This window comes from Pseudophryne corroboree, chromosome 6, assembly GCF_028390025.1.
Source record: "Pseudophryne corroboree isolate aPseCor3 chromosome 6, aPseCor3.hap2, whole genome shotgun sequence".
NCBI classification, from domain to species: Eukaryota; Metazoa; Chordata; class Amphibia; order Anura; family Myobatrachidae; genus Pseudophryne; species Pseudophryne corroboree.
Window position 1 is genome coordinate 85,030,626 of NC_086449.1, and position 25,032 is coordinate 85,055,657.

General features: G+C 48.2%; 1 protein-coding gene across 2 annotated transcripts in view; it reads right to left on the bottom strand.

Annotated features, from left to right (window-relative positions):
- Nucleotides 1-25,032, bottom strand: part of SLC44A2 (solute carrier family 44 member 2 (CTL2 blood group)) — a 144,980-nt gene that overhangs the window by 83,958 nt on the left and 35,990 nt on the right. The window contains exon 1 of one of the 2 annotated variants that reach the window (XM_063931402.1): nt 23,732-23,842. The exons of the other annotated variant lie outside the window; for it this stretch is intronic. Within the exon in view, the coding sequence (XP_063787472.1) occupies nt 23,732-23,765 (34 nt within the window). The 5' untranslated portion in view covers nt 23,766-23,842. Of the gene's footprint in view, nt 1-23,731; nt 23,843-25,032 lie in introns of those variants that run through there. 2 annotated transcript variants of the gene reach the window in all.

Consider the following 25,032-nt stretch of genomic DNA (forward strand, 5'->3'; position numbering starts at 1 on the left):
TCCCGCCGCTGAGGGGGAAAAAGAACATTAAAAGGTTTGGACCAGTGTTTTTTTTTTTACTAGCCAGTGCTTTTTCGATATGGCAGACAGTGTGTGGTGGCATTACTGCAGGGGGGCAATGTGTGGTGGCATTACTGCAGGGGGGCAGTGTGTGTGGTGGCATTACTGCAGGGGGGCAGTGTGTGTGGTGGCATTACTGCAGGGGACAGTGTGTGTGGTGGCATTACTACAGGGGACAGTGTGTGTGGTGGCATTACTACAGGGGACAGTGTGTGTGGTGGCATTACTACTGGGGGGCAGTGTGTGTGGTGGCATTACTACAGGGGACAGTGTGTGTGGTGGCAATGTGTGGCATTACTGTGGGGGCCAGTGCATTATTTTAATTACTGTTGGGGACAATGGGTGTGTGTTTTTCCCCTTGGGGACCAATATAGGTTTGTTTTATTTCCCTTTGTGTGTGTTGTTTTTCCGTGGGGTACGGATGGTGTGCCTTGGCAATTTTCAGATCTTGTTCGGTGTGCCGCGAATTGAAAAAGGTTGAAAATCACTGGCCTAGAACCTTTGCAATCCGGTGGATAAAATAAGATTTTACTCACCGGTAAATCTATTTCTCGTAGTCCGTAGTGGATGCTGGGAACTCCGTAAGGACCATGGGGAATAGCGGCTCCGCAGGAGACTGGGCACAACTAAAGAAAGCTTTAGGACTACCTGGTGTGCACTGGCACCTCCCTCTATGACCCTCCTCCAGACCTCCGTTAGGATACTGTGCCCGGAAGAGCTGACACAATAAGGAAGGATTTTGAATCCCGGGTAAGACTCATACCAGCCACACCAATCACACCGTATAACTCGTGATACTATACCCAGTTAACAGTATGAAATAGAACTGAGCCTCTCAACAGATGGCTCAACAATAACCCTTTAGTTAAACAATAACTATATACAAGTATTGCAGACAATCCGCACTTGGGACGGGCGCCCAGCATCCACTACGGACTACGAGAAATAGATTTACCGGTGAGTAAAATCTTATTTTCTCTGACGTCCTAGTGGATGCTGGGAACTCCGTAAGGACCATGGGAATTATACCAAAGCTCCCAAACGGGCGGGAGAGTGCGGATGACTCTGCAGCACCGAATGAGCGAACTCTAGGTCCTCCTCAGCCAGGGTATCAAACTTGTAGAATTTAGCAAATGTGTTTGACCCCGACCAAGTAGCTGCTTGGCAAAGTTGTAAAGCCGAGACCCCTCGGGCAGCCGCCCAAGAAGAGCCCACCTTCCTCGTGGAATGGGCTTTCACAGATTTAGGATGCGGCAGTCCAGCCGCAGAATGTGCAAGTTGAATCGTGCTACAGATCCAGCGAGCAATAGTCTGCTTTGAAGCAGGTGCACCCAACTTGTTGGGCACATGCAGGATAAATAGCGAGTCAGTCTTTCTGACTCCAGCTGTCCTGGAAACATAAATTTTTAGGGCCCGGACTACGTCCAGCAACTTGGGAGTCCTCCAAGTCACGAGTAGCCGCAGGCACCACAATAGGCTGGTTCAAATAAAACGCTGAAACCACCTTTGGGAGAAATTGGGGACGAGTCCTCAATTCCGCCCTATCCATATGGAAAATCAGATAAGGGCTTTTACATGACAAAGCCGCCAATTCTGACACACGCCTGGCCGAAGCCAAGGCCAACAGCATGACCACTTTCCACGCGAGATATTTTAGTTCCACGGTTTTAAGTGGTTCAAACCAATGCGACTTTAGGAAATCCAACACCACGTTGAAATCCCAAGGTGCCACTGGGGGCACAAAAGGGGGCTGAATATGCAGCACTCCCTTAACAATTGTCTGAACTTCAGGTAGTGAAGCCAGTTCTTTTTGGAAGAAAATCGATAGAGCCAAAATCTGGACCTTAATGGAACCCAATTTTAGGCCCATAGTCACCCCTGACTGTAGGAAGTGCAGAAATCGACCTAGCTGAAATTCCTCCGTTGGGGCCTTCCTGGCCTCACACCACGCAACATATTTCCGCCATATGCGGTGATAATGGTTTGCGGTCACTTCTTTCCTAGCTTTAATTAATTCTTTCCTAGCGTAGGGATAACTTCCTCCGGAATGTACTTTTCCATCAGGATCCGGCGTTCAACCGCCATGCCGTCAAACGCAGCCGCAGTAAGTCTTGGAACAGACAGGGCCCCTGCTGCAGCAGGTCCTGTCTGAGCGGCAGAGGCCATGGGTCCTCTGAGATCATTTCTTGAAGTTCTGGGTACCAAGCTCTTCTTGGCCAATCCGGAACAATGAGTATAGTTCTTGCTCCTCTCCTTCTTATTATTCTCAGTACCTTGGGTATGAGAGGCAGAGGAGGGAACACATACACCGACTGGTACACCCACGGTGTTACCAGAGCGTCCACAGCTATCGCCTGAGGGTCCCTTGACCTGGCGCAATATCTTTTTAGCTTTTTGTTGAGGCGGGACGCCATCATGTCCACAAGTGGCCTTTCCCAATGTTGTACAATCATTTGGAAGACTTCTGGATGAAGTCCCCACTCTCCCGGGTGGAGGTCGTGTCTGCTGAGAAAGTCTGCTTCCCAGTTGTCCACTCCGGGAATGAACACTGCTGACAGTGCTAACACATGATTTTCCGCCCATCGGAGAATCCTTGTGGCTTCTGCCATCGCCATCCTGCTTCTTGTGCCGCCCTGTCGGTTTACATGGGCGACCGCCGTGATGTTGCCTGACTGGATCAGCACCGGCTGGTGTTGAAGCAGGGGTCTTGCCTGACTTAGGGCATTGTAAATGGCCCTTAGTTCCAGAATATTTATGTGTAGGGAAGTCTCCTGACTGGACCATTGTCCTTGGAAATTTCTTCCCTGTGTGACTGCCCCCCAACCTCGAAGGCTGGCATCCGTGGTCACCAGGACCCAGTCCTGTATGCCGAATCTGCGGCCCTCTAGAAGATGAGCACTTTGCAGCCACCACAGCAGCGACACCCTGGCCCTCGGAGACAGGGTTATCAGCCGATGCATCTGAAGATGCGATCCGGACCACTTGTCCAACAGATCCCACTGAAAGATCCTTGCATGGAACCTTCCGAATGGAATTGCTTCGTAAGAAGCCACCATCTTTCCCAGGACTCGCGTGCAGTGGTGCACCGACACCTGTTTTGGTTTTAGGAGGTCTCTGACTAGAGACGACAACTCCTTGGCCTTCTCCTCGGGGAGAAACACTTTTTTCTGTTCTGTGTCGAGAACCATCCCCAGGAACAGTAGACGCGTTGTAGGAACCAGCTGCGACTTAGGAATGTTCAGGATCCAGCCGTGCTGTTGTAGCACTGCCCGAGCTAGTGCTACTCCGATCAACAACTGTTCCCTGGACCTCGCCTTTATAAGGAGATCGTCCAAGTACAGGATAATTATAACTCCCTTTTTTCGAAGGAGTATCATCATCTCTGCCATTACCTTGGTAAATACCCTCGGTGCCGTGGACAGACCAAACGGCAACGTCTGGAATTGGTAATGACAGTCCTGTACCACAAATCTGAGGTACTCCTGGTGAGGGGGGTAAATGGGGACATGCAGGTAATCATCCTTGATGTCCAGTGATACCATGAAATCCCCTTCGTCCAGGCTTGCAATAACCGCCCTGAGCGATTCCATCTTGAACTTGAACCTTCGTATATAAAAGTGTTCAAGGATTTCAAATTTAAGATGGGTCTCACCGAACCGTCCGGTTTCGGTACCACAAACATTGTGGAACAGTAACCCCGTCCCTGTTGAAGGAGGGGTACCTTGACTATCACCTGCTGCGAATACAGCTTGTGAATTGCCTCCAGCACTGCCTCCCTGTCCGAGGGAGCCGTCGGCAAGGCAGATTTGAGGAAACGGCGAGGGGGAGACGTCTCGAAGTCCAGCTTGTACCCCTGAGATACTACCTGTAGAATCCAGGGATCCACCCGTGAGCGAGCCCACTGGTCGCTGAAGTTCTTGAGACGGGCCCCCACCGTACCTGGCTCCGCCTGTGGAGCCCCAGCGTCATGCGGTGGACTTAGAGGAAGCGGGGGAGGACTTTTGTTCCTGGGAACTGGCTGTATGCTGCAGCTTTTTCCCCCTACCTCTGCCTCTGGGCAGAAAGGACGCACCTTTAACCCGCTTACCTTTCTGGGGCCGAAAGGACTGTACCTGATAATACGGTGCTTTCTTTGGCTGTGAGGGAACATGGGGTAAAAATGCTGATTTCCCAGCTGTAGCTGTGGAAACGAGGTCCGAGAGACCATCCCCAAACAACTCCTCACCCTTGTAAGGCAAAACTTCCATGTGCCTTTTAGAATCAGCATCACCTGTCCACTGCCGAGTCCACAATCTTCTCCTGGCAGAAATGGACATTGCGTTTATTTTAGATGCCAGCCGGCAAATATCCCTCTGTGCATCTCTCATGTATAAGACTGCGTCTTTAATGTGCTCTACGGTTAGCAAAATAGAGTCCCTGTCTAAGGTATCAATGTTTTCTGACAGGGAATCTGACCACGCAGCTGCAGCACTGCACATCCATGCAGAAGCAATAGCTGGTCTCAGTATAATGCCTGAGTGTGTATATACAGACTTCAGGATAGCCTCCTGCTTTCTATCTGCAGGTTCCTTTAAGGCGGCCGTGTCCGGAGACGGTAGTGCCACCTTCTTTGACAGACGTGTGAGCGCTTTATCCACCCTAGGGGATGTCTCCCAACGTGACCTGTCCTCTGGCGGGAAAGGGTACGCCATTAGTAACTTTTTAGAAATTACCAGTTTCTTATCGGGGGAAGCCCACGCTTCTTCACACACTTCATTTAATTCATCAGAAGGGGGAAAAACTACTGGTAGTTTTTTCTCCCCAAACATAATACCCTTTTTTGTGGTACCTGGGGTAATATCAGAAATGTGCAACACATTTTTCATTGTCGTAATCATGTAACGAGTGGCTCTATTGGAATGTACACTAGTCTCACCGTCGTCGACACTGGAGTCAGTATCCGTGTCGACATCTGTGTCTGCCATCTGAGGTAGTGGGCGTTTTAGAGCCCCTGATGGCTTTTGAGACGCCTGGGCAGGCACGGACTGAGAAGCCGGCTGTCCCACATCTGCTATGTCGCGAAACCTTTTATGTAAGGAGTTGACACTGTCGCGTAATTCCTTCCACATAACCATCCACTCAGGTGTCGACCCCGCAGGGGGTGACATCACATTTATCGGCACCTGCTCCGCCTCCACATAAGCCTCCTCATCAAACATGTCAACACAGCCGTACCGACACACCGCACACACACAGGGAATGCTCTGAGGACAGGACCCCACAAAGTCCTTTGGGGAGACAGAGAGAGAGTATGCCAGCACACACCAGAGCGCTATATATATATATATATATATATATATATATATATATATATATATATATATATATATATATATATATATATATATATATATATATATATATATATATAGATTCACACTACCCACAGTGATATTTCCCCTATAGTTGCTGATATTACACAGATTGCGCCTAAATTTAGTGCCCCCCCCCCCCCCCCCCCTCTCTCTTTTTTACCCTATGTAGTCTGGAAACTGCAGGGGAGAGCCTGGGGAGCGTCCTTCCAGCGGAGCTGTGAGGGAAAATGGCGCCAGTGTGCTGAGGGAGATAGCCCCGCCCCTTTTCCGGCGGACTTCTCCCGCTTTTTTATGGAATATATGGCAGGGGATTTTACACATATATAGTCTTAATGACTATATTATGTGTTATTTTGCCAGTAAGGTACTCTTATTGCAGCCCCCCCCCAGCACCCATCAGTGACCGGAGTGTGTGGTGTGCATGGGGAGCAATGGCGCACAGCTGCAGTGCTGTGCGCTACCTTAATGAAGACCGAAGTCTTCTGCCGCCGATTTTCAGGAACATCTTCTTGCTTCTGGCTTTGCAAGGGGGACGGCTGCGCGGCATCGGGACCGGACGACCGAGGCTGGGCCTGTGTTCGATCCCTCTGGAGCTAATGGTGTCCAGTAGCCTAAGAAGCCCAAGCTAGCTGCAAGCAGTTAGGTCCGCTTCTCTCCCCTAAGTCCCTCGTAGCAGTGAGTCTGTTGCCAGCAGATCTCACTGAAAATAAAAAACCTAAATATAACTTTCTTTTCTAAGAGCTCAGGAGAGCCCCTAGTGTGCATCCAGCTCGGCTGGGCACAAAATTCTAACTGAGGTCTGGAGGAGGGTCATAGAGGGAGGAGCCAGTGCACACCAGGTAGTCCTAAAGCTTTCTTTAGTTGTGCCCAGTCTCCTGCGGAGCCGCTATTCCCCATGGTCCTTACGGAGTTCCCAGCATCCACTAGGACGTCAGAGAAATATGCAATAGATAAGGGCCCTCATTCCGAGTTGTTCGTTATTTTTCATCGCATCGCAGCGATTTTCCGCAAACTGCGCATGCGCAATGTTCGCACTGCGGCTGCGCCAAGTAAATTTGCTAAGAAGTTTTGTATTTTACTCACGGCATTACAAGGTTTTTTTCTTCGTTCTGGTGATCGTAGTGTGATTGACAGGAAGTGGGTGTTTCTGGGCGGAAACTTGCCGTTTTATGGGAGTGTGTGAAAAAACGCTGCCATTTCTGGGAAAAACGCAGGAGTGGCTGGAGAAACGCTGGGTGTGTTTGTGACGTCAAACCAGGAACGAAACTGACTGAACTGATCGCAGTGGCAGAGTGTCGAGCTACTCAGAAACTGCTTAGAAATTTCTATTCGCAATTTTGAGAATCTTTCATTCGCAATTCTGCTAAGCTAAGATTCACTCCCAGTAGGCGGCGGCTTAGCGTGTGCAATGCTGCTAAAAGCAGCTTGCGAGCGAACAACTCGGAATGAGGGCCAATGGCTTTCATTGTGTATCAATGCCTATTTCCCTATAGTTTGTAAACTTGTGAGCAGGGCCTTCCTACTTTTATGATTGTTTGTTTATTTCCCAGTTTTGTTTTATCATTGTGTCCAATTGTAAAGCATAACGGAATTTGCTGCGCTATAAGAAAAACTTAATAATAAGATTTTACTCACCGGTAAATCTATTTCTCGTAGTCCGTAGTGGATGCTGGGAACTCCGTAAGGACCATGGGGAATAGCGGCTCCGCAGGAGACTGGGCACAACTAAAAGAAAGCTTTTGGTCTATCTGGTGTGCACTGGCTCCTCCCTCTATGACCCGCTTCCAGACCTCAGTTAGGATACTGTGCCCGGAAGAGCTGACACAATAAGGAAGGATTTTGAATCCCGGGTAAAACTCATACCAGCCACACCAATCACACCGTATAACTCGTGATACTATACCCAGTTAACAGTATGAACAATAACTGAGCTTCTCAACAGATGGCTCAACAATAACCCTTTAGTTAAACAATAACTATATACAAGTATTGCAGACAATCCGCACTTGGGATGGGCGCCCAGCATCCACTACGGACTACGAGAAATAGATTTACCGGTGAGTAAAATCTTATTTTCTCTGACGTCCTAAGTGGATGCTGGGACTCCGTAAGGACCATGGGGATTATACCAAAGCTCCCAAACGGGCGGGAGAGTGCGGATGACTCTGCAGCACCGAATGAGAGAACTCTAGGTCCTCCTCAGCCAGGGTATCAAACTTGTAGAATTTAGCAAATGTGTTTGACCCCGACCAAGTAGCTGCTCGGCAAAGTTGTAAAGCCGAGACCCCTCGGGCAGCCGCCCAAGAAGAGCCCACCTTCCTCGTGGAATGGGCTTTCACTGATTTAGGATGCGGCAGTCCAGCCGCAGAATGTGCAAGCTGAATCGTACTACAGATCCAGCGAGCAATAGTCTGCTTTGAAGCAGGAGCACCCAGCTTGTTGGGTGCATACAGGATAAACAAAGAGTCAGTTTTCCTGACACAAGCTGTCCTGGAAACATACATTTTCAGGGCCCTGACTACGTCCAACAACTTGGAAGCCTCCAGGTCTTTAGTAGCCGCAGGCACCACGATAGGTTGGTTCAAATGAAAGGCTGATACCATCTTAGGGAGAAACTGGGGACGAGTCCTCAATTCTGCCCTATCCATATGGAAAATCAGATAAGGGCTTTTACATGACAAAGCCGCCAATTCTGACACACGCCTGGCCGAAGCCAAGGCCAACAGCATGACCACTTTCCACGTGAGATATTTTAATTCCACGGTTTTAAGTGGCTCAAACCAATGTGACTTTAGGAAATCCAACACCACGTTGAGATCCCAAGGTGCCACTGTAGGCACAAAAGGGGGCTGAATATGCAGCACTCCCTTAACAAAAGTCTGAACTTCAGGTAGTGAAGCCAGTTCTCTCTGGAAGAAAATCGATAGAGCCAAAATCTGGACCTTAATGGAACCCAATTTTAGGCCCATAGTCACCCCTGACTGTAGGAAGTGCAGAAAACGGCCCAGCTGAAATTCCTCCGTTGGGGCCTTCCTGGCCTCACACCACGCAACATATTTTCGCCAAATGCGGTGATAATGGTTTGCGGTCACTTCTTTCCTAGCTTTAATCAGCGTAGGAATGACTTCCTCCGGAATGCCCTTTTCCTTCAGGATCCGGTGTTCAACCGTCATGCCGTCAAACGCAGCCGCGGTAAGTCTTGGAACAGACAGGGCCCCTGCTGCAGCAGGTCCTGTGTCTGAGCGGCAGAGGCCATGGGTCCTCTGAGATCATTTCTTGAAGTTCCGGGTACCAAGCTCTTCTTGGCCAATCCGGAACAATGACTATAGTTCTTACTCCTCTTCTCCTTATTATCCTCAGTACCTTGGGTATGAGAGGAAGAGGAGGGAACACATAAACCGACCGGTACACCCACGGTGTCACTAGAGCGTCCACAGCTATCGCCTGAGGGTCTCTTGACCTGGCGCAATATCTTTCTAGCTTTTTGTTTAGGCGGGACGCCATCATGTCCATCTGTGGCCTTTCCCAATGGTTTACAATCAGTTGGAAGACTTCTGGATGAAGTCCCCACTCTCCCGGGTGGAGGTCGTGCCTGCTGAGGAAGTCCGCTTCCCAGTTGTCCACTCCCGGAATGAACACTGCTGACAGTGCTAACACGTGATTTTCCGCCCATCGGAGAATCCTTGTGGCTTCTGCCATCGCCGTCCTGCTTCTTGTGCCGCCCTGTCGGTTTACATGGGCGACTGCCGTGATGTTGTCTGACTGAATCAGTACAGGCTGGTTTTGAAGCAGGGGTTTTGCCTGACTTAGGGCATTGAAAATGGCCCTCAGTTCCAGAATATTTATGTGTAGGGAAGTCTCCTGACTTGACCATAGTCCTTGGAAGTTTCTTCCCTGTGTGACTGCCCCCCAGCCTCGAAGGCTGGCATCCGTGGTCACCAGGACCCAGTCCTGTATGCCGAATCTGCGGCCCTCTTGAAGATGAGCACTTTGCAGCCACCACAGCAGAGACACCCTGGTCCTTGGAGACAGGGTTATCAGCCGATGCATCTGAAGATGCGATCCGGACCACTTGTCCAACAGGTCCCACTGAAAAGTTCTTGCATGGAACCTGCCGAATGGAATTGCTTCGTAGGAAGCTACCATTTTTCCCAGGACTCGCGTGCAGTGATGCACAGACACCTGTTTTGGTTTTAGGAGGCCTCTGACTAGAGATGACAGCTCCTTGGCCTTCTCCTCCGGGAGAAACACTTTTTTCTGTTCTGTGTCCAGAACCATCCCCAGGAACAGTAGACGTGTCGTAGGGACCAGCTGTGACTTTGGAATATTTAGAATCCAACAGTGCTGTTGTAGCACCTCCCGAGATAGTGCTACCCCGACCAACAACTGCTCCCTGGACCTCGCCTTTATCAGGAGATCGTCCAAGTACGGGATAATTAAAACTCCCTTTTTTCGAAGGAGTATCATCATTTCGGCCATTACCTTGGTAAATACCCTCGGTGCCGTGGATAGACCAAACGGCAACGTCTGGAATTGGTAATGACAATCCTGTACCACAAATCTGAGGTACTCCTGGTGAGGATGGTAAATGGGGACATGCAGGTAAGCATCCTTGATGTCCAGTGATACCATGTAATCCCCCTCGTCCAGGCTTGCAATAACCGCCCTGAGCGATTCCATCTTGAACTTGAATTTTTTTTTATATATGTGTTCAAGGATTTCAAATTTAAAATGGGTCTCACCGAACCGTCCGGTTTCGGTACCACAAACATTGTGGAATAGTAACCCCGTCCTTGTTGAAGGAGGGGCACCTTGACTATCACCACTGGGAATACAGCTTGTGAATTGCCTCTAGGACTGCCTCCCTGCCTGAGGGAGTAGTTGGCAAGGCAGATTTGAGGAAACGGCGGGGGGGGGGGGGGGGGGGGGGGGGGGGGGGAGACGTCTCGAATTCCAGCTTGTACCCCTGAGATACTACTTGAAGGATCCAGGGATCCACCCGCGAGCGAGCCCACTGATTGCTGAAGTTTTTGAGACGGGCCCCCACCGTACCTGGCTCCGCCTGTGGAGCCCCAGCGTCATGCGGTGGACATGGAGGAAGCGGGGGGAGGACTTTTGCTCCTGGGAACTGGCTGCATGCTGCAGCTTTTTCCCTCTACCTCTGCCTCTGGGCAGAAAGGACGCGCCTTTAACCCGCTTGCCCTTATGGGGCCGAAAGGACTGTACCTGATAATACAGTGCTTTCTTTGGCTGTGAGGGAACATGGGGTAAAAATGCTGACTTCCCAGCTGTTGCTGTGGAAACGAGGTCCGAGAGACCATCCCCGAACAACTCCTCACCCTTATAAGGCAAAACTTCCATGTGCCTTTTAGAATCTGCATCACCTGTCAACTGCCGAGTCCATAACCCTCTCCTGGCAGAAATGGACATTGCACTTATTTTAGATGCCAGCCGGCAAATATCCCTCTGTGCATCTCTCATGTATAAGACTGCGTCTTTTATATGCTCTACGGTTAGCAATATAGTGTCCCTGTCTAGGGTATCAATATTTTCCGACAAGGAATCTGACCACGCAGCTGCAGCACTGCACATCCATGCTGAAGCAATAGCTGGTCTCAGTATAATACCTGTGTGTGTATATACAGACTTCAGGATAGCCTCCTGCTTCCTATCAGCAGGCTCCTTTAGGGCGGCCGTATCCGGAGACGGTAGTGCCACCTTCTTTGACAAGTGTGTGAGCGCTTTATCCACCCTAGGGGATGTTTCCCAACGTGACCTATCCTCTGGCGGGAAAGGGTACGTCATTAGTAACCTTTTAGAAATTACCAGTTTCTTATCGGGGGAAGCCCACGCTTCTTCACACACTTCATTTAATTCCTCAGATGGAGGAAAAACTACTGGTAGTTTTTTCTCTCCAAACATAATACCCTTTTTTTGGTTCCTGGGGTAACATCAGAAATGTGCAACACATTGGCCCTCATTCCGAGTGGTTCGCTCGGTAAAAATCTTCGCATCGCAGCGATTTTCCGCTTAATGCGCAATGTCCGCACTGCGACTGCGCCAAGTAAATTTGCTATGCAGTTAGGATTTTTACTCACGGCTTTTTCATCGTTCTGGCGATCGTAATGTGATTGACAGGAAATGGGTGTTACTGGGCGGAAACAGGCCGTTTTATGGGCGTGTGGGAAAAACGCTACCGTTTCCGGAAAAAACGCAGGAGTGGCCGGAGAAACGGAGGAGTGTCTGGGCGAACGCTGGGTGTGTTTATGACGTCAAACCAGGGACGACAAGCACTGAACTGATCGCAGATGCCGAGTAAGTCTGGAGCTACTCAAACTGCTACGAGGTGTGTAATCGCAATATTGCGAATACATCGTTCGCAATTTTAAGATGCTAAGATTCACTCCCAGTAGGCGGCGGCTTAGCATGAGCAAATCTGCTAAAATCCGCTTGCGAGCGAACAACTCGGAATGAGGGCCATTTTTCATTGCCTCAATCATGTAACGTGTGGCCCTATTGGAAGTTACATTAGTCTCATCGTCGTCGACACTGGAGTCAGTATCCGTGTCGACATCTGTGTCTGCCATCTGAGGTAGCGGGCGTTTTAGAGCCCCTGATGGCTTTTGAGACGCCTGGGCAGGCACAGGCTGAGAAGCCGGCTGTCCCATATTTGGTATGTCGTCAAACCTTTTATGTAAGGAGTCGACACTGTCACGTAATTCCTTCCACATAACCATCCACTCAGGTGTCGGCCCCGCAGGGGGTGACATCACATTTATCGGCATCTGCTCCGCCTCCACATAAGCCTCCTCATCAAACATGTCGACACAGCCGTACCAACACACCGCACACACACAGGGAATGCTCTGACAGAGGACAGGACCCCACAAAGCCCTTTGGGGAGACAGAGAAAGAGTATGCCAGCACACACCAGAGCGCTATATAACACAGGGATGAACACTATAACTGAGTGATTTTCCCTTATAGCTGTGTGTGTGTGTGTGTGTGTGTGTGTGTGTGTGTGTGTGTGTGTGTGTATATGTATATATATATATATATATATATATATATATATATATATATATATATATATATATATACTACTGCGCCTACATTTAGTGTCCCCCCTCTCTTTTTTACCCTTTGTAGTCTTGAAACTGCAGGGGAGAGCCTGGGAGCGATCCTTCCAGCGGAGCTGTGAGGGAAAAATGGCGCCAGTGTGCTGAGGGAGATAGCCCCGCCCCTTTTTCGGCAGGCTTCTCCCACTTTTTTATGGATCCTGGCAGGGGTATTTTTCACATATATAGCCTCTAGGACTATATATTGTGATTATTTTGCCAGCCAAGGTGTTAATATTGCTGCTCAGGGCGCCCCCCCCCCAGCGCCCTGCACCCATCAGTGACCGGAGTGTGAGGTGTGCATGAGGAGCAATGGCGCACAGCTGCAGTGCTGTGCGCTACCTTGTTGAAGACCGAAGTCTTCTGCCGCCGATTTTCAGGACCATCCTCTTGCTTCTGGCTCTGTAAGGGGGACGGCGGCGCGGCTCCGGGACCGGACGATCGAGGTCGGGCCCTGTGTTCGATCCCTCTGGAGCTAATGGTGTCCAGTAGCCTAAGAAGCCCAAGCTAGCTGCAAGCAGGTAGGTTCGCTTCTTCTCCCCTTAGTCCCTCGTAGCAGTGAGTCTGTTGCCAGCAGATCTCACTGAAAATAAAAAACCTAAAATATACTTTCTTTTCTAGGAGCTCAGGAGAGCCCCTACTGTGCATCCAGCTCTGCCGGGCACAAGATTCTAACTGAGGTCTGGAGGAGGGTCATAGAGGGAGGAGCCAGTGCACACCAGATAGACCAAAAGCTTTCTTTAGTTGTGCCCAGTCTCCTGCGGAGCCGCTATTCCCCATGGTCCTTACGGAGTCCCAGCATCCACTTAGGACGTCAGAGAAAAATAAATAATTTGTGGCACAGTGACACTCAATTCTGGTTCAACTCGCTAATACCCCTTTCACATAGCCCAAAATTTCCCGGGTTAAAACTAGAGATGAGCGGGTTCGGTTTCTCTGAATCCGAACCCGCCAGAACTTCATGTTTTTTTTCACGGGTCCGAGCGAATCGGATCTTCCCGCCTTGCTCGGTTAACCCGAGCGCGCCCGAACGTCATCATGACGCTGTCGGATTCTCGCGAGGCTCGGATTCTATATAAGGAGCCGCGCGTCGCCGCCATTTTCACACGTGCATTGAGATTGATAGGGAGAGGACGTGGCTGGCGTCCTCTCCATTTAGATTATAAGAGACTGAGAGAGATTTACTGGAGCTGACTAGGAGGAGTACTGTTACTGTAGAAGTGTAGAGACTGAGTGGAGAGAGTTTACTAGTGAGGACAGTGCAGTTTACTTTATAATCCGTTCTCTGCCTGAAAAAAGCGATACACAGCACACAGTGACTCAGTCACATACCATATCTGTGTGCACTGCTCAGGCTCAGGCCAGTGTGCTGCATCATCTATTATCTATATATAATATTATATATATCTGTCTGACTGCTCAGCTCACACAGCTTATAATTGTGGGGGAGACTGGGGAGCACTACTGCAGTGCCAGTTATAGGTTATAGCAGGAGCCAGGAGTACATATTATATTAAAATTAAACAGTGCACACTTTTGCTGCAGGAGTGCCACTGCCAGTGTGACTGACCAGTGACCTGACCACACTGACCACCAGTATAGTTAGTAGTATACTTATATTGTGATTGCCTGAAAAAGTTAAACACTCGTCGTGTGACTTCACTTGTGTGTTTTTTTTTTTTTTTATTCTATAAAAATAAAACTCATTCTGGTGACAGACAGTGTCCAGCAGGTCCGTCATTATATAATATATAATATATACCTGTCCGGCTGCAGTAGTGATATATATATATTTTTTATATCATTTATCATCCAGTCGCAGCAGACACAGTACGGTAGTTCACGGCTGTGGCTACCTCTGTGTCTCTGCACTCGGCAGGCAGTCCGTCCATAATTGTATACCACCTAACCGTGGATTTTTTTCAGTCTTCTTTAAACATACATAGTTACATAGACATCTTCTCTTTATCAACCAGTCTATATTAGCTGCAGACACAGTACAGTACGGTAGTTCACGGCTGTGGCTACCTCTGTGTCTGCAGTCGGCAGGCAGTCCATAATTGTATACTAGTATCCATCTCCATTGTTTACCTGAGGTGCCTTTTAGTTGTGCCTATTAAAATATGGAGAACAAAAATGTTGAGGTTCCAAAATTAGGGAAAGATCAAGATCCACTTCGTGCTGAAGCTGCTGCCACTAGTCATGGCCGAGACGATGAAATGCCAGCAACGTCGTCTGCCAAGGCCGATGCCCAATGTCATAGTACAGAGCATGTCAAATCCAAAACACCAAATATCAGAAAAAAAAGGACTCCAAAACCTAAAATAAAATTGTCGGAGGAGAAGCGTAAACTTGCCAATATGCCATTTACCACACGGAGTGGCAAGGAACGGCTGAGGCCCTGGCCTATGTTCATGGCTAGTGGTTCAGCTTCACATGAGGATGGAAGCACTCAGCCTCTCGCTAGAAAAATGAAAAGACTCAAGCTGGCAAAAGCAGCACAGCAAAGAACTGTGCATTCTTCGAAATCCCAAATCCACAAGGAGAGTCCAATTGTGTCGGTTGCGATGCCTGACCTTCCCAACACTGGACGTGAAGAGCATGCGCCTTCCACCATTTGCACGCCCCCTGCAAGTGCTGGAAGGAGCACCCGCAGTCCAGTTCCTGATAGTCAGATTGAAGATGTCAGTGTTGAAGTACACCAGGATGAGGAGGATATGGGTGTTGCTGGCGCTGGGGAGGAAATTGACCAGGAGGATTCTGATGGTGAGGTGGTTTGTTTAAGTCAGGCACCCGGGGAGACACCTGTTGTCCGTGGGAGGAATATGGCCGTTGACATGCCAGGTGAAAATACCAAAAAAATCAGCTCTTCGGTGTGGAGGTATTTCACCAGAAATGCGGAAAACAGGTGTCAAGCCGTGTGTTCCCTTTGTCAAGCTGTAATAAGTAGGGGTAAGGACGTTAACCACCTCGGAACATCCTCCCTTATACGTCACCTGCAGCGCATTCATAATAAGTCAGTGACAAGTTCAAAAACTTTGGGTGACAGCGGAAGCAGTCCACTGACCAGTAAATCCCTTCCTCTTGTAACCAAGCTCACGCAAACCACCCCACCAACTCCCTCAGTGTCAATTTCCTCCTTCCCCAGGAATGCCAATAGTCCTGCAGGCCATGTCACTGGCAATTCTGACGAGTCCTCTCCTGCCTGGGATTCCTCCGATGCATCCTTGCGTGTAACGCCTACTGCTGCTGGCGCTGCTGTTGTTGCCGCTGGGAGTCGATGGTCATCCCAGAGGGGAAGTCGTAAGCCCACTTGTACTACTTCCAGTAAGCAATTGACTGTTCAACAGTCCTTTGCGAGGAAGATGAAATATCACAGCAGTCATCCTACTGCAAAGCGGATAACTGAGGCCTTGACAACTATGTTGGTGTTAGACGTGCGTCCGGTATCCGCCGTTAGTTCACAGGGAACTAGACAATTTATTGAGGCAGTGTGCCCCCGTTACCAAATACCATCTAGGTTCCACTTCTCTAGGCAGGCGATACCGAGAATGTACACGGACGTCAGAAAAAGACTCACCAGTGTCCTAAAAAATGCAGTTGTACCCAATGTCCACTTAACCACGGACATGTGGACAAGTGGAGCAGGGCAGGGTCAGGACTATATGACTGTGACAGCCCACTGGGTAGATGTATGGACTCCCGCCGCAAGAACAGCAGCGGCGGCACCAGTAGCAGCATCTCGCAAACGCCAACTCTTTCCTAGGCAGGCTACGCTTTGTATCACCGCTTTCCAGAATACGCACACAGCTGAAAACCTCTTACGGCAACTGAGGAAGATCATCGCGGAATGGCTTACCCCAATTGGACTCTCCTGTGGATTTGTGGCATCGGACAACGCCAGCAATATTGTGTGTGCATTAAATATGGGCAAATTCCAGCACGTCCCATGTTTTGCACATACCTTGAATTTGGTGGTGCAGAATTTTTTAAAAAACGACAGGGGCGTGCAAGAGATGCTGTCGGTGGCCAGAAAAATTGCGGGACACTTTCGGCGTACAGGCACCACGTACAGAAGACTGGAGCACCACCAAAAACTACTGAACCTGCCCTGCCATCATCTGAAGCAAGAAGTGGTAACGAGGTGGAATTCAACCCTCTATATGCTTCAGAGGTTGGAGGAGCAGCAAAAGGCCATTCAAGCCTATACAATTGAGCACGATATAGGAGGTGGAATGCACCTGTCTCAAGTGCAGTGGAGAATGATTTCAACGTTGTGCAAGGTTCTGATGCCCTTTGAACTTGCCACACGTGAAGTCAGTTCAGACACTGCCAGCCTGAGTCAGGTCATTCCCCTCATCAGGCTTTTGCAGAAGAAGCTGGAGGCATTGAAGAAGGAGCTAAAAGGGAGCGATTCCGCTAGGCATGTGGGACTTGTGGATGCAGCCCTTAATTCGCTTAACAAGGATTCACGGGTGGTCAATCTGTTGAAATCAGAGCACTACATTTTGGCCACCGTGCTCGATCCTAGATTTAAAGCCTACCTTGGATCTCTCTTTCCGGCAGACACAAGTCTGCTGGGGTGCAAAGACCTGCTGGTGACAAAATTGTCAAGTCAAGCGGAACGCGACCTGTCAACATCTCCTCCTTCACATTCTCCCGCAACTGGGGGTGCGAGGAAAAGGCTCAGAATTCCGAGCCCACCCGCTGGCGGTGATGCAGGGCAGTCTGGAGCGACTGCTGATGCTGACATCTGGTCCGGACTGAAGGACCTGACAACGATTACGGACATGTCGTCTACTGTCACTGCATATGATTCTCTCAACATTGATAGAATGGTGGAGGATTATATGAGTGACCGCATCCAAGTAGGCACGTCACACAGTCCGTACTTATACTGGCAGGAAAAAGAGGCAATTTGGAGGCCCTTGCACAAACTGGCTTTATTCTACCTAAATTGCCCTCCCACAAGTGTGTACTCCGAAAGAGTGTTTAGTGCCGCCGCTCACCTTGTCAGCAATCGGCGTACGAGGTTACATCCAGAAAATGTGGAGAAGATGATGTTCATTAAAATGAATTATAATCAATTCCTCCGCGGAGACATTGACCAGCAGCAATTGCCTCCACAAAGTACACAGGGAGCTGAGATGGTGGATTCCAGTGGGGACGAATTGATAATCTGTGAGGAGGGGGATGTACACGGTGATATATCGGAGGGTGAAGATGAGGTGGACATCTTGCCTCTGTAGAGCCAGTTTGTGCAAAGAGAGATTAATTGCTTCTTTTTTGGGGGGGGTCCAAACCAACCCGTCATATCAGTCACAGTCGTGTGGCAGACCCTGTCACTGAAATGATGGGTTGGTTAAAGTGTGCATGTCCTGTTTTGTTTATACAACATAAGGGTGGGTGGGAGGGCCCAAGGACAATTCCATCTTGCACCTCTTTTTTCTTTTCTTTTTCTTTGCATCATGTGCTGATTGGGGAGGGTTTTTTGGAAGGGACATCCTGCGTGACACTGCAGTGCCACTCCTAGATGGGCCCGGTGTTTGTGTCGGCCACTAGGGTCGCTAATCTTACTCACACAGCTACCTCATTGCGCCTCTTTTTTTCTTTGCGTCATGTGCTGTTTGGGGAGGGTTTTTTGGAAGGGACATCCTGCGTGACACTGCAGTGCCACTCCTAGATGGGCCCGGTGTTTGTGTCGGCCACTAGGGTCGCTTATCTTACTCACACAGCGACCTCGGTGCAAATTTTAGGACTAAAAATAATATTGTGAGGTGTGAGGTATTCAGAATAGACTGAAAATGAGTGTAAATTATGGTTTTTGAGGTTAATAATACTTTGGGATCAAAATGACCCCCAAATTCTATGATTTAAGCTGTTTTTTAGTGTTTTTTGAAAAAAACACCCGAATCCAAAACACACCCGAATCCGACAAAAAAAATTCGGTGAGGTTTTGCCAAAACGCGTTCGAACCCAAAACACGGCCGCGGAACCGAACCCAAAACCAAAACCCGAAAAATTTCAGGCGCTCATCTCTAGTTAAAACACATGAACGCGCATCAACCTGGGAAAATTCTGAGTGTGAAAGGGTATACAGGGACAAAATCACGGGATTTCTGTCCCCGCATTTCAACCCTGCAATCGACCAGGGTTGGTCCCGGAATGTTCCCTGGAACCTGGACATATATGTAATGTGAATTAAATCTTTTTATTTATTTATTTTTTTTGTTTCAAAGAAGAATCAGATGAAGGCTACATTTATAGATACTGGGCAGGATGTAATAAAGTCCGAGTTCGGTGGCCGTACGGGATGCCGGCCGAACACAGGGGGGGGGGTTTATTTAAAGGGGCAATCATTTACAAAGGCATGGTTTAGCCTTGTAAATGGTTTCCCCTTTAAAAAAAACAAAACAAAAAACCCCTGCTTTCGGCAGGTATCCCGCACAGCCGCCGAACTCGGACTTCATTACATGCCGCCCTCTGTTGGCGTGCTAGGAACCCAAGTGTCTGTACATGCAGAATTAAAGTATTGTGTTGCTCTAAGCTGCCGGTCACTACTGATCTAATAACCGGATTGTTATTCATACAGCTGTAGAATGTGTGCCCGGACTGTGCGTGGATGTGTTTGTACTCTTTCATTTCCCCTTTATCAGGGATACCCCTTTCAGACTTACATAGCCAGGTCGCACCCGGGAATGTGTACACAGGTGCGACCCTGTTTGAAACCCCTTTTTGACTTGCGGCCCGACCCGGCATATTGCTGGGTTGGTGACATCACCGCTCACGCCACCAGAGGCGGCACTTGGAGATGATCGTCTCCAAGCGCCGCCTCCTCCTATGCAGAGAACGGGTGCCGGGTCGCCGTGACCCGGCTTACTCGTTCATGCTGCACACATTCCAGGTCGATTCCGGCTTCAACCCAGGTCGTGACCTGGCATGAAATGCCGGGACGCTCGACCCGGGATATTGTTTTAGGACTCATTCAGACTAAGCAAAATCTCGGGTTGATGCGCGTTCACGTGCAATAACCCGGGAAATTTTTGATAGTCTGAAAGGGGTATAACAAGCTATCACAGCTGAATCAGAGGGTGCTGGTTAGTTTAGGATCAGTTGGGGCAGCGCAATGATAAGTTTGCTGCTTCACCGAACTGGGGTAGTGGGTTGAATTTCCACAAAGACCATATCTGTGTTGAGTTTGTGTGTTCTCTCATACTTGCATGGGTTTCCTACCCACAATCCAAAAATATCCACGTAGATTTGGCTTCTGCCACAAAACAACAACAACCTTAGTGTATATGTGTCTATGTGGTAGAGAATATATAGGTTGTAAGAGGAATGTGTGTGCTAAATAACGGTAAATAAACAGTAATACATTTGTTAGCAGTTATGTATTTACCCTGACTGCCGGCTATCAGAGACAGGACCTGTTATACATTAGCATAGGATAAGATCACTACAGACTACTAGCTATACACTAGGAGTGTGGTATAGTTTGAGGACATTCTGAATGCCAACAAACTGACTGCAAACTATACAATAGTGTAGGACAGCTGTAGGCAACCCTTGGCACTGAAGCATCAAGGTAGCATGCAAAGATGTTTTAAGTGGCACCTGCAGGATATGTCCCTCCACCTTCAGCCACAGGGGAGACCTTACTTGGCTCACTAGGCTATCTCCGAAACGGAGAACACAAATATGGCCTGCATACCCAGGGAAGTCTGGACCTCTGGTGAGCCCGGCCACGGTCAAACAACAATACACACTTCCGAAGCAGATCATCTCCAGACTACAAGTCATCAACCTGAGCAAACGGGCATTAATAAGTGCACAGGGATACCACTAACATTTAAGTACCTAGGTTTCTACATGTTGTTATGTTGAACTGCAAGATATCAGGACTGGTTATCAGAGACGGCACTAATTATACATCAGTATAGGATAAGGTCACTGCAGGATATCAGGACTGGTTATCAGTATAGGATAAGGTCACTGCAGGATATCAGGACTGGTTATCAGATACAGCACTAATTACACATCAGTATAGGATAATGTCACTGCAGGATATCAGGACTGGTTATCAGTATAGGATAAGGTCACTGCAGGATATCAGGACTGGTTATCAGTATAGGATAAGGTCACTGCAGGATATCAGGACTGGTTATCAGATACAGCACTAATTACACATCAGTATAGGATAAGATCACTGCAGGATATCAGGACTGGTTATCAGTATAGGATAAGATCACTGCAGGATATCAGGACTGGTTATCAGTATAGGATAAGGTCACTGCAGGATATCAGGACTGGTTATCAGAGACAGCACAAGTTATACATCAGTATAGGATAAGGTCACTGCAGGATATCAGGACTGGTTATCAGTATAGGATAAGGTCACTGCAGGATATCAGGACTGGTTATCAGTATAGGATAAGATCACTGCAGGATATCAGGACTGGTTATCAGAGACAGCACAAGTTATACATCAGTATAGGATAAGGTCACTGCAGGATATCAGGACTGGTTATCAGTATAGGATAAGATCACTGCAGGATATCAGGACTGGTTATCAGTATAGGATAAGGTCACTGCAGGATATCAGGATTGGTTATCAGAGACAGTAATAGTTACACATTAGTATAGAAAAGTATTACTGCATGGATCAGGTTATCAGATAGTATAGTGTTCCCCTAAGGATTCCGGCTAGACAGGGCACAGGAGTGCCAAGCAGGTTGCGCGCATGCCCGAAAAGGTGGCATGGCCCTACCGGCATCCCTGTTGGTGGTGGTCCAACCCCCTCAACGTCACTAATGGATGCGTGCCCAGCATGACATCCCTCCAAGCTCTCCATTTATTGTGAACGGATTCTGCGTGCGTGTGCATGGCATCTATCTTACGGGCAGTCTGTTTTAGCAGGACGCATTTTTCACTTTAAAAAAATTGGGCAGGGCATGGCGCCACGCTAGAACAGCTTAGCATGAAGACTATAGTACCAAGTATACATACTGTAAATATATTAGTTATACATTAGTATACTTCAGTGGTTCTCAACCCTCTAGTTTTCCCAACAGGCCATGTTTTAAGAATTTGTGTATGTGATAGCCGGTGGGTAACTACTGACCCAGCAAAATAGATTAACTCACCTGTGCATGATTAAAGACACCTGCAAAACATGACCAGCCGGTGGTACTTGCGGACTGGAGGCAATAACACCACCATAGGGAATATGACTGCTTATTAAACACTACTAGTTACATCAGTGTAGATAATAACCTGTCCTGATACCCTGCAATGATATCAGACAGTACTAGTTATACATCCGTATAAATAATATCAGTGCAGGGGGCAGGACAGGTTATCAGGCAGTACTAGTTATACATCCGTGTAAATAATACCAGTGCAGGACAGGTTATCAGGCAGTACTAGTTATACATCCGTGTAAATAATATCAGTGCAGGGGGCAGGACAGATTATCAGGCAGTACTAGTTATACATCCGTGTAAATAATATCAGTGCAGGGGGCAGGACAGATTATCAGGCAGTACTAGTTATACATCCGTGTAAATAATACCAGTGCAGGACAGGTTATCAGGCAGTACTAGTTATACATCCGTGTAGATAATATCAGTGCAGGGGGCAGGACAGGTTATCAGGCAGTACTAGTTATACATTCGTGTAAATAATATCAGTGCAGTACAGGTCATCAGACAGTACTAGGTATACATCCGTGTAAATAATATCAGTGCAGGACAGGTTATCAGGCAGTACTAGTTATACATCCGTGTAAATAATATCAGTGCAGGGGGCAGGACAGATTATCAGGCAGTACTAGTTATACATCCGTGTAAATAATATCAGTGCAGGGGGCAGGACAGATTATCAGGCAGTACTAGTTATACATCCGTGTAAATAATACCAGTGCAGGACAGGTTATCAGGCAGTACTAGTTATACATCCGTGTAGATAATATCAGTGCAGGGGGCAGGACAGGTTATCAGGCAGTACTAGTTATACATTCGTGTAAATAATATCAGTGCAGTACAGGTCATCAGACAGTACTAGGTATACATCCGTGTAAATAATATCAGTGCAGGACAGGTTATCAGGCAGTACTAGTTATACATCCGTGTAAATAATATCAGTGCAGGACAGGTTATCAGGCAGTACTAGTTATACATCCGTGTAGATAATCAGTGCAGGGGGCAGGACAGGTTATCAGGCAGTACTAGTTATACATCCGTGTAAATAATATCAGTGCAGGACAGGTTATCAGGCAGTACTAGTTATACATCCGTGTAAATAATATCAGTGCAGGACAGGTTATCAGGCAGTACTAGTTATACATCCGTGTAGATAATCAGTGCAGGGGGCAGGACAGGTTATCAGGCAGTACTAGTTATACATCCGTGTAAATAATATCAGTGCAGTACAGGTTATCAGGCAGTACTAGGTATACATCCATGTAAATAATATCAGTGCAGGACAGGTTATCAGGCAGTACTAGTTATACATCCGTGTAAATAATATCAGTGCAGTACAGGTTATCAGGCAGTACTAGGTATACATCCATGTAAATAATATCAGTGCAGGACAGGTTATCAGGCAGTACTAGTTATACATCCGTGTAGATAATCAGTGCAGGGGGCAGGACAGGTTATCAGACAGTACTAGGTATACATCCGTGTAAATAATATCAGTGCAGGACAGGTTATCAGACAGTACTAGGTATACATCCGTGTAAATAATATCAGTGCAGGACAGGTTATCAGACAGTACTAGGTATACATCCATGTAAATTAGGTATTAGTAATAGTTTCAGACAGTCTGTGAGCAGGAATCTGTGACCTAGTAACGACATTAGTCTAGTTCAGGCATTCCCAACCTCAGTCCTCAAGACACACTAACAGTTCAGGGTTTGCTAGGCTTCAGCACAGATGGGTGAATCAAAATAAATGAGGTACTAATTAAGTCACCTGTGCTCAAGCAGGGACATCACTAAAACCTGGACTGTTAGTGTGCCTTGAGAAGCGAGGTTGGGAACGCCTGGTCTAGATGATACCATGACGGCGGGCTGTTGGCCAGCGCTGATAATCATACACCACATTTGTGTACATTTAACACGATGAGTCCCACAAGCATACACCAGGCCATGACGTGGTGACACCTCACACAGCATACATAACAGCAGCACCACCTTACCATGTTTCCCATAGTAATTCTCCTGATCCCCCATGCTGCTGGGTCTCTCCACCTCCTGCAGCCCACTCGCTGATCCCCTTTAGCAGTCTCCCCCGCCTGCTCTTTCTCAGCTCTATTTCACTCCCTCTCCCCCCCCACCCCTGTCAGCTGCTTCCAGCTACCCAATTACACCTCCCAAACTGGTCTAACTAGTGTCAGGTTTATAAGGGCGGGGGATGCATGAAGGAGGCACACACTTGTGTGGTGCTGGAGATGGAAGGTGTGTGGGGGGCAAAAGGGGGCATATTAGGGCCACCACATATCCAGTGAAAGGCTTGATGACCTTGTTACTCATAGGCCAGAAACACAACAGGGACAGGCTGGTATTCTGGGGTAAGTACAGGTGAAGACTTCAACAGAAAGTACTGCCTGTGGTGTGTCAGTAAGTTACTGACTGCCATTCCTTCACCCATGATATGTGTTCATGCTCCTCCCACTCCATACCCTTTTCATCACAACCCCCACCCCACCCACCTCCCCAGGCTGTGCATTGTCTCCCTGCTTCATTGCCCACACAGATCATATTCTCACGTCTGGCCACAAACAGCTCATATATATATTTACACAGATGCAAAGCTGGCAGCTGCCACAAATGTAATAGGTTTATTCCTCATGTGTACTACAGACTGACTGAACCATGCCATAGGCTGCATTACCGTCTCTGTATGTATGGCACAGTGCCACTTCTCTTATTCTGTAACATGCACAGTATTCTCAGTATATGTTCATATGCTGGATGTATGACCAACTACTGCACAGTACCACTTCTCTTGCTCTGTGTGATACATGCCATCTCAGTATTTGTCCTTATGCCGTATGGCTGATCAATTGCACAGTGCCACTTCTCTTACTCTATACGAGACAAGACATTCTCGGTTCATGTCCTTATCCTGCGTGTATGCATAACTGCACAGTGGGCCTGATTTAGAGGTGGACACAAGTGGTGTCTGTGCTTTGTCTACCTTGGCAGTGGGGCAGAGAAGTTTATGGTAAGGCTGAAAGTGGTATCTTGTGTAATTAGCCGCCCAACTCTGGCTTCTCTGATCTGCCTGCGCCTGAAAACGCAGCATTGCATTGCCACTGACAATACGGTGGCGAACATCTGACATCTAAGCAACCCATAGGTTGTGTCGGCAGTTTGGATGCTGCCGCAGCCTGTCTTCTGCGACCAGAGCTGCATGCACACTGCGGCTCTGGCGCATTACACAAAACATCGGCCAGCTGCCAATCAGGCCCAGTGACACATCTCTTGCTCTGTATTA